Raw genomic sequence first — 12,660 nt, 5'->3', positions numbered from 1 at the left:
GGAATTGTTTAATATGCAAATACCGATTTTAAAATGATGACTGAAGATGACATAAGTGGTCATTCAAAGCAAGCATTAGTTGTACAGTATTAGTTAAGGGAATTGTCCAGATGTTTCTAAAGCTTTTGAAGTACATGGCCAGCTACTGGTATAGGCATGGGGTATCTTGGGTTTTCTATTCCATTCTGTTGTAGGACTGTTCCAACCAGTTACATTATTATTTAATTGACCCAGTGACCCTACTAAGGATTAATTCAATAATGAGCTGGAGAGCCACGGTTTCCTACCCCTGGTATAAGCGATTGGCAGAAAGATATCGCAGAAGTAAGACTGCAGCATCAGTCATCATCAAACTCTCTTCATAGAGCTTTAACCAAAGAGTTTTTAAAAGTCTGTTTCTTGAACCTTGAACTAGAAATAACATTTGGTGCAATCCAGAACCGTCTAGAAAAGATTCATACATATTTGTATAACAATTTCCTCCAAACTCTTCTATGCTGTAGAAAATATAGTCTTGCCCCTGTGATGTGTAATTTGTGAAATACTAGGGAGCACCATTACAGAACTTAATAATTCATAATATATTATAGTAACAGTTGCAGAAAAACCTATACCAAAATGAAAAGGTGAAGCCCTTTTTAATTCAACCAAGCAGACTTTGATTTTTAAACAGCTCATGATTTAAAACTCTGTAAATTTGCAGTGGTTCTGCCTGATCATTAACACTTACCTAGAAATTACCGTTTGGTCACAATATTAAGATTCAAGGTGTAATTGATAACTTTTGATTTAAAAAGAAGCCTGCAAATTACACAAATTATTCAGTGCCTTTGCTCCATATTGTGAACAAAAGGCTAGGCTTTAATGTAGAATCAGTTGGCTCAGAACTAAACTGCAGTACAAAACCAGAGCCCTTTCCCTGGGTAGAATTGATACACACTTGTAACCCTTTACAGTACCACAATCCTATATCAGTGTGGCTGCCGTTAGACTGTCATATCTTGACGACTGCACAATGTTTGTTCAAAGTCCATCATGTTGCTAATTAACACTGGTCTGCTTACGGTTTTGCTGTGACATGATCAGAGTTGTACACTAATAGTATCCTAATGGTATACATTTCTGCTGGCCACCACTGAGTCAGATGGCAGTTGTCGTGGTTAATAGGCACAGAGCAGACAAATAAGTCAGCTTTACTAAGATAGTCCGATAAGTCACAAGCGTGCGTGACTCATCGGGGTGATTCATTACAAATTAATGAATCCAACATTTGCAAACAGTGTTCCTCATTAGCTTAACTTCTGGCTACGACAGTTATCAACGCATTATAAGAAAGTCAAACATCATAGGGATATACTAATTTGCAGGAAAAGAAACATTATTTTCTGTCCTTCACAAGACCTGAGTTCCTGTTTTTATTATATTTGAATAACACAATTTACTTTGACAAGACTGAAACATTGAGTCATTTTATTACATTTCAACCTGGCATGCTTTGCTGCAGTGGAAGTTAAGAGCGACCTGCATTATATTAATGGAAGTGTTCTGTGTCCTTTCCTTGTCCTTCATACAAAAAAAACCTTGTGAAGCTGTTGTTCGGATTGATTCAATTATGTATTTCCATCACAGGCTGAGTTACATTTACCAGGTATCCCAAATGCTGTAAGAACATAAGATGTATCAAGACTAATTACATATTGCAGGAGTGCAGCCAATTCTTATGTGACCAGTAACCTAAACCTTTTAAAAATTGTAGATGGAGGGGAGGGGTTATCCCAACCGTGAAAAGTGGTGGGGGAAGCATAATGGTTTGGGGCTGTTTTTCATAGTAAGGCCTGAGTCTCTTGGTTGTAGTGAAAGGAAGGATGAATGCCTCACAGTGAGCCACACAGTGATTTTGTAGAAGCAACATTTACTTCTATAGTGTTCTCTTTGAAAGGGGGTTTAATAGAAATCCATAGACATAATGGCTGAGCTTAGCTACACTTGTCGTCAATGCTTTGGTGAAGATGGTTGATAAGCAAGTGACTGGGGTGCGTTGCCCTAGGGCAGATGATACTGTACTGCATCGTCCAGAGTTTAACACAGTCATCTTAAACTACAGAAGTAGCTGAACAATGATGTACTGAAGGACAAGAGCTGTAAGATGGTGACAAGTGATTGGCAAAAATGAAGTATTTATTGTGGCAGTGTTTCATCTTTAATGGAACTACCATAGGGTATATTTTCAGAAATGAGCTTGTCTGTTGCTCTTCTTTTAACTCTGTACCTATTTTTTTATATGAACAACTTCAGTCTTCATTATGTTGTTTAGCATTATGAGATGTGATAAATATCATTGAAAGATTCTGATATTGTTTTAAGATGGAGTCCGCATTTTTTAAAAAATGAATGCAAAGTAGGAAAAATGACCAACAAAATAATGAATGTGGCAATAGTCATTGCCACCGCATCTTATTTAAAGAATACTGAGTGGCATAATGTCATTGAAAACTTCCCATCAAGTATTTTCTTTATTTTTTGATGAGCGGCTATGTAAACCTTTTCTTTCTTCTTTATTTTGTGTTTTCAGTTGGATTAGTCAATAGATGTGTCTAAAAGGTTGAGATAAGCTTGTGTATTGGTTGCTCTATATTATCTTGATGGAGTGGTATTTTCTCTTCTATTTTTCTTTTTGTCTCGTTTTTTTTTTTTTTAAGGTATGGGCAGCACGTTTCTGTGCAAATTGCCTTGAGGCAGTCTGGAGCTTTGTAAAGCTCAAGATCACCAGATCTTGAATATTTGTTACCTGCTGATGTTATGTTTCTTTAGCCATTTCTTAGATGCCCTGTGCTGTCAAAAATATATTTTGTTAACTATACTATTATTTGACCTAAAACACTTCACTTGTAAAAAAAAAAAAAAAAAAAAAAAAAAAAAAAAAAAAAAGCCTATACAGATAGCAGATTTACATTGATAAAGCAGCAGTCTGAACATCACACACTATATCGAGAGAGAGAGAGAGAGAGAGAGAGAAGCATCACAATATATTTCTTTGGTTTCAGTTCTTAAATTCCGGTCAGCTGCTCAGAGAACTAAAAACACTACAGTCGCTCACGTCCATTATTCAACACTGGTATACAATCAGCCCAATATTGTCGGGAAACTTGGTTTACTGGTCCATTTCACTCTCTTACTCACCGTTCCACACTCCAAACGCTGCGTTCCCACTCACTCACTCACTCATTCACTCAGAGACAGACAGACAGACAGACCCACCCCAGGATGGCCATCCCATTTGTAAAAACATGGGTTATTTATATTCAGGTGCGTGAATGTATCAATGATTCAATTAGTCAGTGCCCAATAAGGCAGATCAAGGAAAACGAGTGGAGAAGCCAACATAACATGATACAAATCAATTATAAAGTGTTGGACAACATAAAACGTGCACTAATCAAATCAATGGATACAATTATAAAAATAATAATAACATACAAGTGTAAAATAAATGTGAACAGGGCATTCTTGACCCTGTTACAACATGTGGTTGGCTATTATAACACGTGACTGCTTCCTGATCACATGTGATTACAGGATTTACACATTAATTAATTCACATTAACATGTGAATAATCACACAAGACTGTCCGAAAACCTTGTGCAAATGTACATGTGATCACATGTGGTTTTTCCCTAAGTTTGATACACAAATATCCATACTTTTCCTCAGAAAATTTCATCCAAAATTAACAAGCAGTTTTATAGCTAGATGGAAAAATGTTTCCATCGATCTGTAAAACTGCTTGTTAATTTTGGATGAAATTTTCTTTGTCCATCTGTATGTCTGTTTACATAAATCTAGAGAGATTTATTACAGTTATCATCAATGTCTGCCTGGGGACTGTCAATGGAAATTAACCTACTGGCTAAATTGAAAATGCAATGCATCTTGTGTCATGTAAGTGACACTTACGTTATAATTGTGTGTGTCCCTGAAGCATGTTAGCATCTGCAATACTATCACTGGTCCCACTTTTCTTCTATTGAAGATCTTTTAGCTCTTTTTTGTATTTTAAAACTCCAATTTGGGCTATGTAGAATATTCCAAACTAAAGTATGCTTTGGTTGGATTTTCACAGAAGAGTGCAGACAGGCGAAAGTAATTTATGCATTTAACAAAATAAGGAACAGATACATTTTTAAATAAAATGGAGTCTCAATTAAGGTTTACACCATTTGCGTGGCCTGTTTTAGGCACTGAATCACAGTAAAGCAGTCGGCTGTGAAGAGATAATTATATTTCAGGATGTTAAAGTTGGACAGTGTTTTCAGTGAAGATACAAAAAAAAAATGTTCCCTCCGTAGGATTTATTTTTCATTTCATGTACTGTTTGTTCATAGCTAGTATAATGGGTCTCTCTCCTGTAGAAGTACCAGGTTTTAGCAGGTTTTAACTATACCAACCTCAGGAATAAATATCTCCTACTGTCATCTTGACTGTGGTTGCCAAGGGAACAGTTCATCACTAGGGATGATGGAAAGGAGAATTGGGATAAGAAAGTGAATCTGATTACTGTATACTCTGAAGGGGGTGAAAGTGACTTGGGTTAACTATCTACCATTAAAGATTTTATGACCATCAATGAAATCCTCTTATATACCCTAGAAGTAGCCTGGTAGGCCTTTTCTGTAACTTACTAAGGTGACCTAGAACTATATTCAGATTGGGGTCTAACTGCTGGGCTATGCAACCAAAGATTCTGTTTGCCATGGCTCATGTTCCATGAACCACTGAAAAGCCAGAATTGCATTGTCGTCTTGTAGCACACCTCATCCACCAGAGTAAAAGTGAGGCAACTGATTGGTTACAATGCTCAGATATGCATAGACATGCCCTCCAATGGAATGAAGAGCATGTATGAATAATTATTATTATTTATTTCTTAGCAGACGCCCTTATCCAGGGCGACTTACAATTGTTACAAGATATCACATTATACAGATATCACATTATTTTTACATACAATTACCCATTTAAACAGTTGGGTTTTTACTGGAGCAATCTAGGTAAAGTGCCTTGCTCAAGGGTACAACAGCAGTGTCCCTCACTGGGGATTGAACCCACGACCCTGTGGTTAGGAGTCCAGAGCCCTAACCACTACTCCACACTGCTGCCATCGTTGACATAAGACAGTCAAGATGAAGGGCTGCTTATGCATTTTAATCCCTCTGTCCTTTGTGCTGATACTTTAATTGATGGAGTTAGTCATTGTATGTAATGACTAACGATAATCAGACCTTCTAATTCACCTGCAGGGACATTTCCGACCACATACAGACCACGCAGAACTCCTTGATGTCCCAGTTGCACATTTAGTTGGGTGTAGTTCATGCATTGTCTTTATCAAGTATTGTTCATTTTTGGCAAAGAGAAGTACATTTAAATATTTGAAATAAACTGTAGGATGTTCAAAGTGCAACAACAATCAGGTAGGCGTAAGTTCTGTGATAGGTGTGTTTAGCACTTTCTTTTTTAGTCTGATCTGAAGAACGACAATGCCCGGAAGGGTAGTTTGACAGCATTCCCCTAGTTCAATGAACTCTGAACACTCACAGTTACTAAACTAATGAAAAACAACAAAACAACCAATCTTAATTCTTGAAGAGAGGTCTACAAAATTGTAACCTCTTTGTCATATGGCCCTGTCCATACATTCAGACAGGGAAATGATTTATTGAGTCTGAAACATCAAGAGTGTCAACATGGGCACCACTTGATCATGCCTGGTACCTCAGATACTTTCTGCATTCAGGTAGCAAAAGAAGCAGACACATAGGTTTTTTGTCTGTTTGCTTTTTACTCTCATATAATTTCAACTGTTAGTATTGCAGGCTGGGGTCCATTTAAGAAAGAAAAAATAGATGTAAAACACAACTTATCAAGCCATTATCTGCTCTTTTAAAAAATATCAGCAAAGTAATGTATTCATACATTATTTTCTACTTTCCCCTCCCCTTTTATTTTAAATATTTCTCCTTGACTGTCAATCCCTTGGTTACTATGGAAACAGTGTAGCTACCTCCCTTCAACTCAAATCCATTCTTGGTAACAGTCTGAGCTGGCAGAACGCTGAGACCTGGCGTGCAGGAAGCATGCAATGAGCTAGTGGGAGCTGTATATCCCATACTATATACAGAGCAAAGTAGTTTGGAAATATCTTTAGCACTGGTGAGTAGAACCATTTTTAATTCACTTCTATACTCAAATGGAATACAGCACATTATTATAGCAGTCTGCTATTTTAATGTATGTATTTATTAAATAAAAATGTTTGAATGTGTATCTATTGTAACTGTAAGTGCTTTTGTTGAATGTCACAAACATTTTCCACCCTGTCACCCCTGTGCTTTTTAAGACAGAAAACGTATATTAAAGTAGTCAGCATGCTGTCGCCTTCAATTTTGTTTAGAATGTTTTCCGAAGGTTTATAAAATTAAAAAAATGGCTGTACAGATATGTGAACACTGATTATGTGTCCAATAATGTACTGTAATTTCCATTAAATATATGTTATCTACCTTTTAAATCGGTGGATGTTCTCAACACTATTTGCTACAGTCGGTTTGAGAGCTGGTACAGTACAGTAGTTCCTCTGTTTTTTGGTTTTTATTTATTTTTTATGTGAGGAGATAGAGGGTTAAATCCCTGGCTAGAGGAAATGTGCAGCTGCAACATATGAGTCTACAAGCTTAGGAGCTGCCCTGTGCTTAGTGCTGGTGAAGCAGAAAGCTCTTACACTTATTTAACATCCTCCCTCTGCTCAACTTCCTTGTGCCAGGATGTGAAATGGGTGAGAACCAAATCAGAGACTTTGATATTGTTGCCTTAAAATGTCAACAGCAAAATGAAAGGAGTGTTAGATTGTTTGTTTATTTAAAAGATTAAACTTAAGAATAAAGACTTTAGAATAGACCAAATAAGAGCAATGTTTACCTCCCTCCTACTTTAATGCAACTCATGTGTATAAAATTATATTCATATTGAATATGAAATAAATAAGACTTACACTGCACACTTACTGCTGTATAATCACTTAGAATAACATGCATATTTGACATGCATATTTTTATAAAATGTTTTAAGCAAAATAACACAACATTTTAAACTTTGATCTCTGAACTGTTAACATCCTTAATTGACACAAAAACAGTAGAATAGCTCAATAATGTCTGGAACATGCATTTAGCAGTTTCTTATCAGTACAATACCAATGTGACAGATTTACAGATGGCTTATTGAGCGATGTGGCTAAATATGGCTAATAGCCTTAGGAGAGGATCAACTGAATGGAAGTTTTCAACTACAGAGGTAAAATGTCATGCTAATTGATGGTCACTGATTGATAGTTGATAATTGATTTGAAACAATTTAAAGCTGGAGTGTATTCCTCCCCTAATTTGCCACTAAAAACAAAACCAAAGAAACACAACATTTGTATTGGTTTAATTATAGCCTTGTTTGGTTCAAACTTGTGGTTCTGGAAAGGGGGTCTGTTCCTGTTCTCCATCCTATTGCCCCCCCGTACCCACATTTGGGCAGCCCCTAAATACTCACCCTCCATCAATTAGCTTACCTCCAAATCTTTTTGTCTGAACGTTCTTCATACAATTTTCTAAGTCTAGTCTTAAGTGTCTAATTCAATGCAATTTTCAATGGGATTTAATTGGAAAGAACACGTTTGTCTAGCTTACTGTCTGGCTCAGGTCTCTATTTGTGTTTGAATTCAGTTCAGTTTGAAATGTCAGTGTTCTTACATCAATTGGATTTGCTTCTTTCAACACAGCATACCAGTAGGATTAGGACAATATTAAAATAATATCTTAAGTACCTGTAGTGACCCACGATTTCTCAGAAAGGGAATTGGGAGAGGATTGTAACCTTTACGCTCCAGGTGAACAAACCCTGTCAAAAACTTATTTTCTACTTTAAGCTGTCAACGAAAAATACATAAAATAAGAGAAATACATTATATATGAACATGTATAGATTCTGAAACAAAACACTTTTTAATTACAAAAAAACAAATGGTAAACATGGTAACTTTACTACATCATCAGCACCCATGATTTTATGTTAGCAGTACAGTAAAGTACTTGAATGATTTTAAAATGCAGTGTGCTTTGTGAGTATGATTCCTGACTCATACAGTCACATGGGACCAATGAGCCAGAATCAGCTAATTATGCATTCACACTCTGCCACTGCTGCACACTAACTTTCTTCAGCTGAGCCTAAAGTAAATTTGCTAATTTATTATAATTACAAACACAATGGATTACTATTTCTGAAATCAGCATTACTTATGATAGCACCTGTTCAACAGTAAACCCATGACATACTGGCACCAAATCTGTGATTTTTTTTTTTTTACAGAACCTTAAGTAACATGTGCCAAATCCACCTTGTCTGTGTCTTGTAACAAAACGGAGATCTTTTGTCAACAGCTGCAAAATGAAAAGATAATACAGAGCTAAACATAAGAAAATACTTCCTTCTATTTTTATCTGGATTTCAAAAAAGCTAGCAAAACTGGACCAATACAATATTCAATACTGATGATTGAAAAAACAAAACAATGTCAGAAGGATATCCCTGCTTCCTTCGTAATAACATTGAGACAAGTAGCAACGTTCTGCAATTAAGTAGCATCAAAACATCAAATATTGTAACTGAGACGCCACAACAAGCATTTACAACTACTGCATTGATCTACACTCAGTATTAATTCTAGCCACCTGCTGTATCATTAACACATAACAGTGTGTGATATTTTTGGAGATAGTGTCCCTGCCCATTTTAGTGTGGGGTCTTCAAGGATGACTGTGCTGTTGAGATTCTCACCTTCTTTTCCATTTACTTTCTTTTTTATTAATATTCCCTTTCCATTCCACATTTTTCATCCCAGAGCTCAAAATGCCTTTTTTCTATCTGCATTTATGATCTGGCTTTAGATATTTGAACTCCACAGAAAAGTAAAAAAACAAATCACAAATATAACACCCAAAAGGAACCCAAGCATGTCATTACCAGCAATGGAAGCGCAATGGATTTGACTAGTGATCCTGATAAAGTAAGGCAATGGTTTACCTTTGTGTATAAGTACATACCATTATGATACCATTGTTAAGTCAAAATATGAAAATGTTACCACTGGCTCATAGTCCTGAAGCTGCCCTTGTGCTGCCATCGCTGTGAAGTGTGTCATGTCCATTGTAGTGCCGTTGCATTGACATTAAAGAGCAAAGAGGATTATTTATTTTATTTTTTCACCAAAAGCCAACAAACATGTCACATGGAGTTAATTGGTATAATGAAATAAGAACACATTGAATGAGTAGACTATTTTCTCAGAAATCAAGATAGAAGTTTTAGAAGAAAATTAAACATTAAACACATCAAGTGGAACAGGACGGCTTCATGTATTGCACGTAGCCAATTGAATACTTATTGTGCAAACAGATTAACCCTAGATTCCTGGGTTATATATACCCCTGGCTATGTTTATCTTCTAATAATAACAATAATGCAATGCTCTTTTTGTTACTGAAAAATATTTTTTCTTCTTTTTTAAGGTTCAAGGCTTCTCTTGGAGCTGGCCCTAATTGTTTTTATTGCTACATTTATTTGTTGATCATTTTCATCAAAAGGAAGCTGGTTTTGAATTAGAAGGGCTTAAGCCAATTTGAGACTTTCAAAACATGTCTGTGCGGGAAGGCCCTGCATCATCACAGTCGTGTGGACAGAGCAAGGGGACTGTGGGTCTCAAAAGGAAGCTGACTGGTCCTCCCAGACTGCTTCTCGGAAAAGCCAAGGCCAAGAGGCAACTCGAGAAGAGGACTGAAGCTCAAGCCAAGAGAGTCAAAGGGAGGGAGAACAGCAATGGGAACCGGACAAGCAGCCATGAGAACCACCACGTGTTACAAGCAAAGGATGAAATGCCTTGGGAAGATTCAGAAAACTCAAAACTCCAAGAAGATGCAGACATGGACACAGACACCAGGGTGAAAAGAAGCCCTTGGGTCGATGAGGGAGAGCATACATTAGGGAGCAGCGGAGTTCAGTCAACAGAAACAGAATTGGAAAGAGATGAGCATTTAGAAGTCAAGATGAGAAATAAAAGTAAACAGTTGAGAGGTGGACAGGAACATTCCATCCAACCTTCCCTACTCTGTCTAAGAAAAAAAAGAAGCAAACTGGAAAAAACAGCATGGATTGAAGATGACAAGCAAAACTCTGATAAGACTTTCAGCCATGCAGAGTTGGTAAGTCCTGCTGGTACCAGTACTGAGCAACTACCCAAGGTGAAAGGAAAATTCCCAAGTGGAATGTGGACCTCATTCAAGAAGCTTGTGTCCCTACAAAGTAAATCACAGAAGTCCAAAGAAGGACGGTTAAACTATTGCTTTGGTCATGAAGAGACAGAAGCAACCTGCAAGAATAAATACTCCATTACAGCTTTTTTCAAACACAAGACCAAGCAAACATCTGATTCTTTCCATGAAGACACTTGCAAGGATAAGAGACAGCAGACTGCATTAGACAAGTTTGGAAATGACACCAAGGCGGTGCGATCAAACAGAAATGTGGAGGGAATCCATAACAGTCCAGATGATGTCTATGGAAGTCGTAATGAAGATGGTGGCAATGCATTGCCCTCCGAGCTCTTAACAGTGAATGTTGAAGTGAGTGAACTAAACACCAAAGGGATAAAAGGCGATGCTCATTCAGAAAAAACTTTTGAAGGGATGTGTGAAGACAGCAAGATGATCCAAGCTGCAGCTCAGAATATGCTTGTAGGATGCAAAGCAGGTGATGAAGAGGTTTCCTGTGGTTCACCGGAAGCTGGAACATCATCAGGTTTTTCAAAAACAGAAACAACCACTGTAGAAAAAGACAAACCTAATAAAGAAGCTGACACGGTGTCACCAGAGAATCATTGCATGGATTCAAACTTTTCAAAATATGATCCCTCATTTAATCCTGATGTGGATTCTCACAAATCTCTTATGTTTCAGGTGAACACAAGAGTAACTGATTGTAAGGACTTAAGTCACATAAATATAAGCAGCAGCGGGTTGGAAACAATTGGAAACAGAGCAGAACCTGAGCCAGGTTATGCCCCTGAACCAGATAGCAACAAGACAAAAGAATCTTTAATGAACGAAACAATGGCCGTCAATGACACACTTGTGTTCCACAAAGCAGAAAACAGTATCTCAGATTGTTTGGTTAATTCTAGTGTTGGAGTACCAACTGATTTTGAGAAACCAGATGAGAAGGCTGACCACTGTTTCCTTTCTCCAAAGAGTACACACCTGGAAGAAAATGGTGTCCTTCCAGAGCGTGTTTCAGAAGAGCATGTAGATTTACAGTCTGATGAGTTCCTGTTAATGCAAACTGCTTGCTCACTGGTGCAGGCAGCAATGCGGGCAGCCCTAGATCAAGTAACAGAGGACCTTGAAGACACTCCTGTGAACTGTTAATAACAGACATGCAAGCTCAGTGACAAGGGGGTGTGCCATTTGAGGGAGAAGTTCTTGATGTCTGGACTTAAATACTCGTATATAGGCCCTCAATCTTTTCATTCCTATTAGACTGTTACATTTTGAATTCCAATGACTCTTTTAGAAGCTTCAGCTGTGAATGAGAAAGCAACACTTCTTAACAGATATGCTCTAAAAATTCCAAGTTTGAAACCAAATTTAAAATGCTGAAGAGCAAGTGTAAGGGAACTAAAGAATCATCCCACTCCAAGTTTAATAGATATAAAAAAATGACTGAGGACTTTTGGATAATTTTCTGATAAGGAAATAGCTGAAGATCTTAGAGACAAGGTTGCCTACCCCTGCAGCAATTTTCTTTTTTTAAATGTCCCTCATTAATTAGTTCTTCACTTGTTGTTTATTTTTGTGTTGCACACTTGATAAAAATCATATAGCAGTATCCCAACAGTACATCTTCACCGATGCACCGCATCACCAATGCATTGTATTATATTGAAATAAGTGATAACTCTATTTATTTATTTTATATTCAGTACGTCTTTGAAACTATATTTCTATTGTAAAATGAGTTGCATATGGCTGAAGAAAGTAATATGATGCTTGTGGGTGACCCTATAGGAAATGATGCCATGCTGTGACTAAAGGGCAGATTAGCCTTTTTTGCATGCCTTTTGAATGTGGTATATCTGGATTTTTTATTTATTTTTTTTATTTTATTTTTTACCAAGGTCATGATACTCTTTTTAAACCCTGGAGACCTCTTGTTTTTCACACTTTTAATGCAAATATGTGCAATAGATGATTTGCCAGTTAAAAAAAAAAAAAAAAAAAATTACCAGTACAATACTATATCTATACAGTATGGACAAACTTTTTCTTGGTATATTTTTGCCCTTTCTTGTACTATTTAAATGCATAATGACACTAGCTACTATCAGGTGTTGTAATGGTTGTAACACATGTCTGTATTCAAGTCAATATTATATATAGGCTATGTACAGTACAATGTCTAAATTGTGCATTTCTATTAAATATACAAAACAGTTGTTCTGAGTGCTGCTTATTGTAATTACTCAAATTGTCTTAAGGTGCTTTTACCTAAATCCATGAGTA

The 12,660-nt window shown here is 36.8% G+C and overlaps 1 protein-coding gene across 1 annotated transcript; it reads left to right on the top strand.

Annotated features, from left to right (window-relative positions):
* The first annotated feature begins 5,549 nt into the window (after window positions 1-5,549).
* LOC131698646 (uncharacterized) lies at window positions 5,550-12,660 on the top strand. The gene is made up of 2 exons (XM_058991448.1): window positions 5,550-6,211; window positions 9,616-12,660. The coding sequence occupies exon 2, from the start codon at window positions 9,742-9,744 to the stop codon at window positions 11,524-11,526; it is 1,785 nt and encodes a 594-aa protein (XP_058847431.1). The 5' UTR covers window positions 5,550-6,211; window positions 9,616-9,741; the 3' UTR covers window positions 11,527-12,660.

This window comes from Acipenser ruthenus, chromosome 18 (genome assembly GCF_902713425.1).
Source record: "Acipenser ruthenus chromosome 18, fAciRut3.2 maternal haplotype, whole genome shotgun sequence".
NCBI lineage: Eukaryota > Metazoa > Chordata > Actinopteri > Acipenseriformes > Acipenseridae > Acipenser > Acipenser ruthenus.
The sequence above is the reverse complement of the archived record's forward strand: the minus strand, read 5'-3'. Positions and strand labels throughout refer to the sequence as shown.

Bases quoted from the DNA above. Each gene is read 5' to 3' on its own strand.
- LOC131698646 (XM_058991448.1), top strand. From the start codon at position 9,742: ATGTCTGTGCGGGAAGGCCCTGCATCATCACAGTCGTGTGGACAGAGC.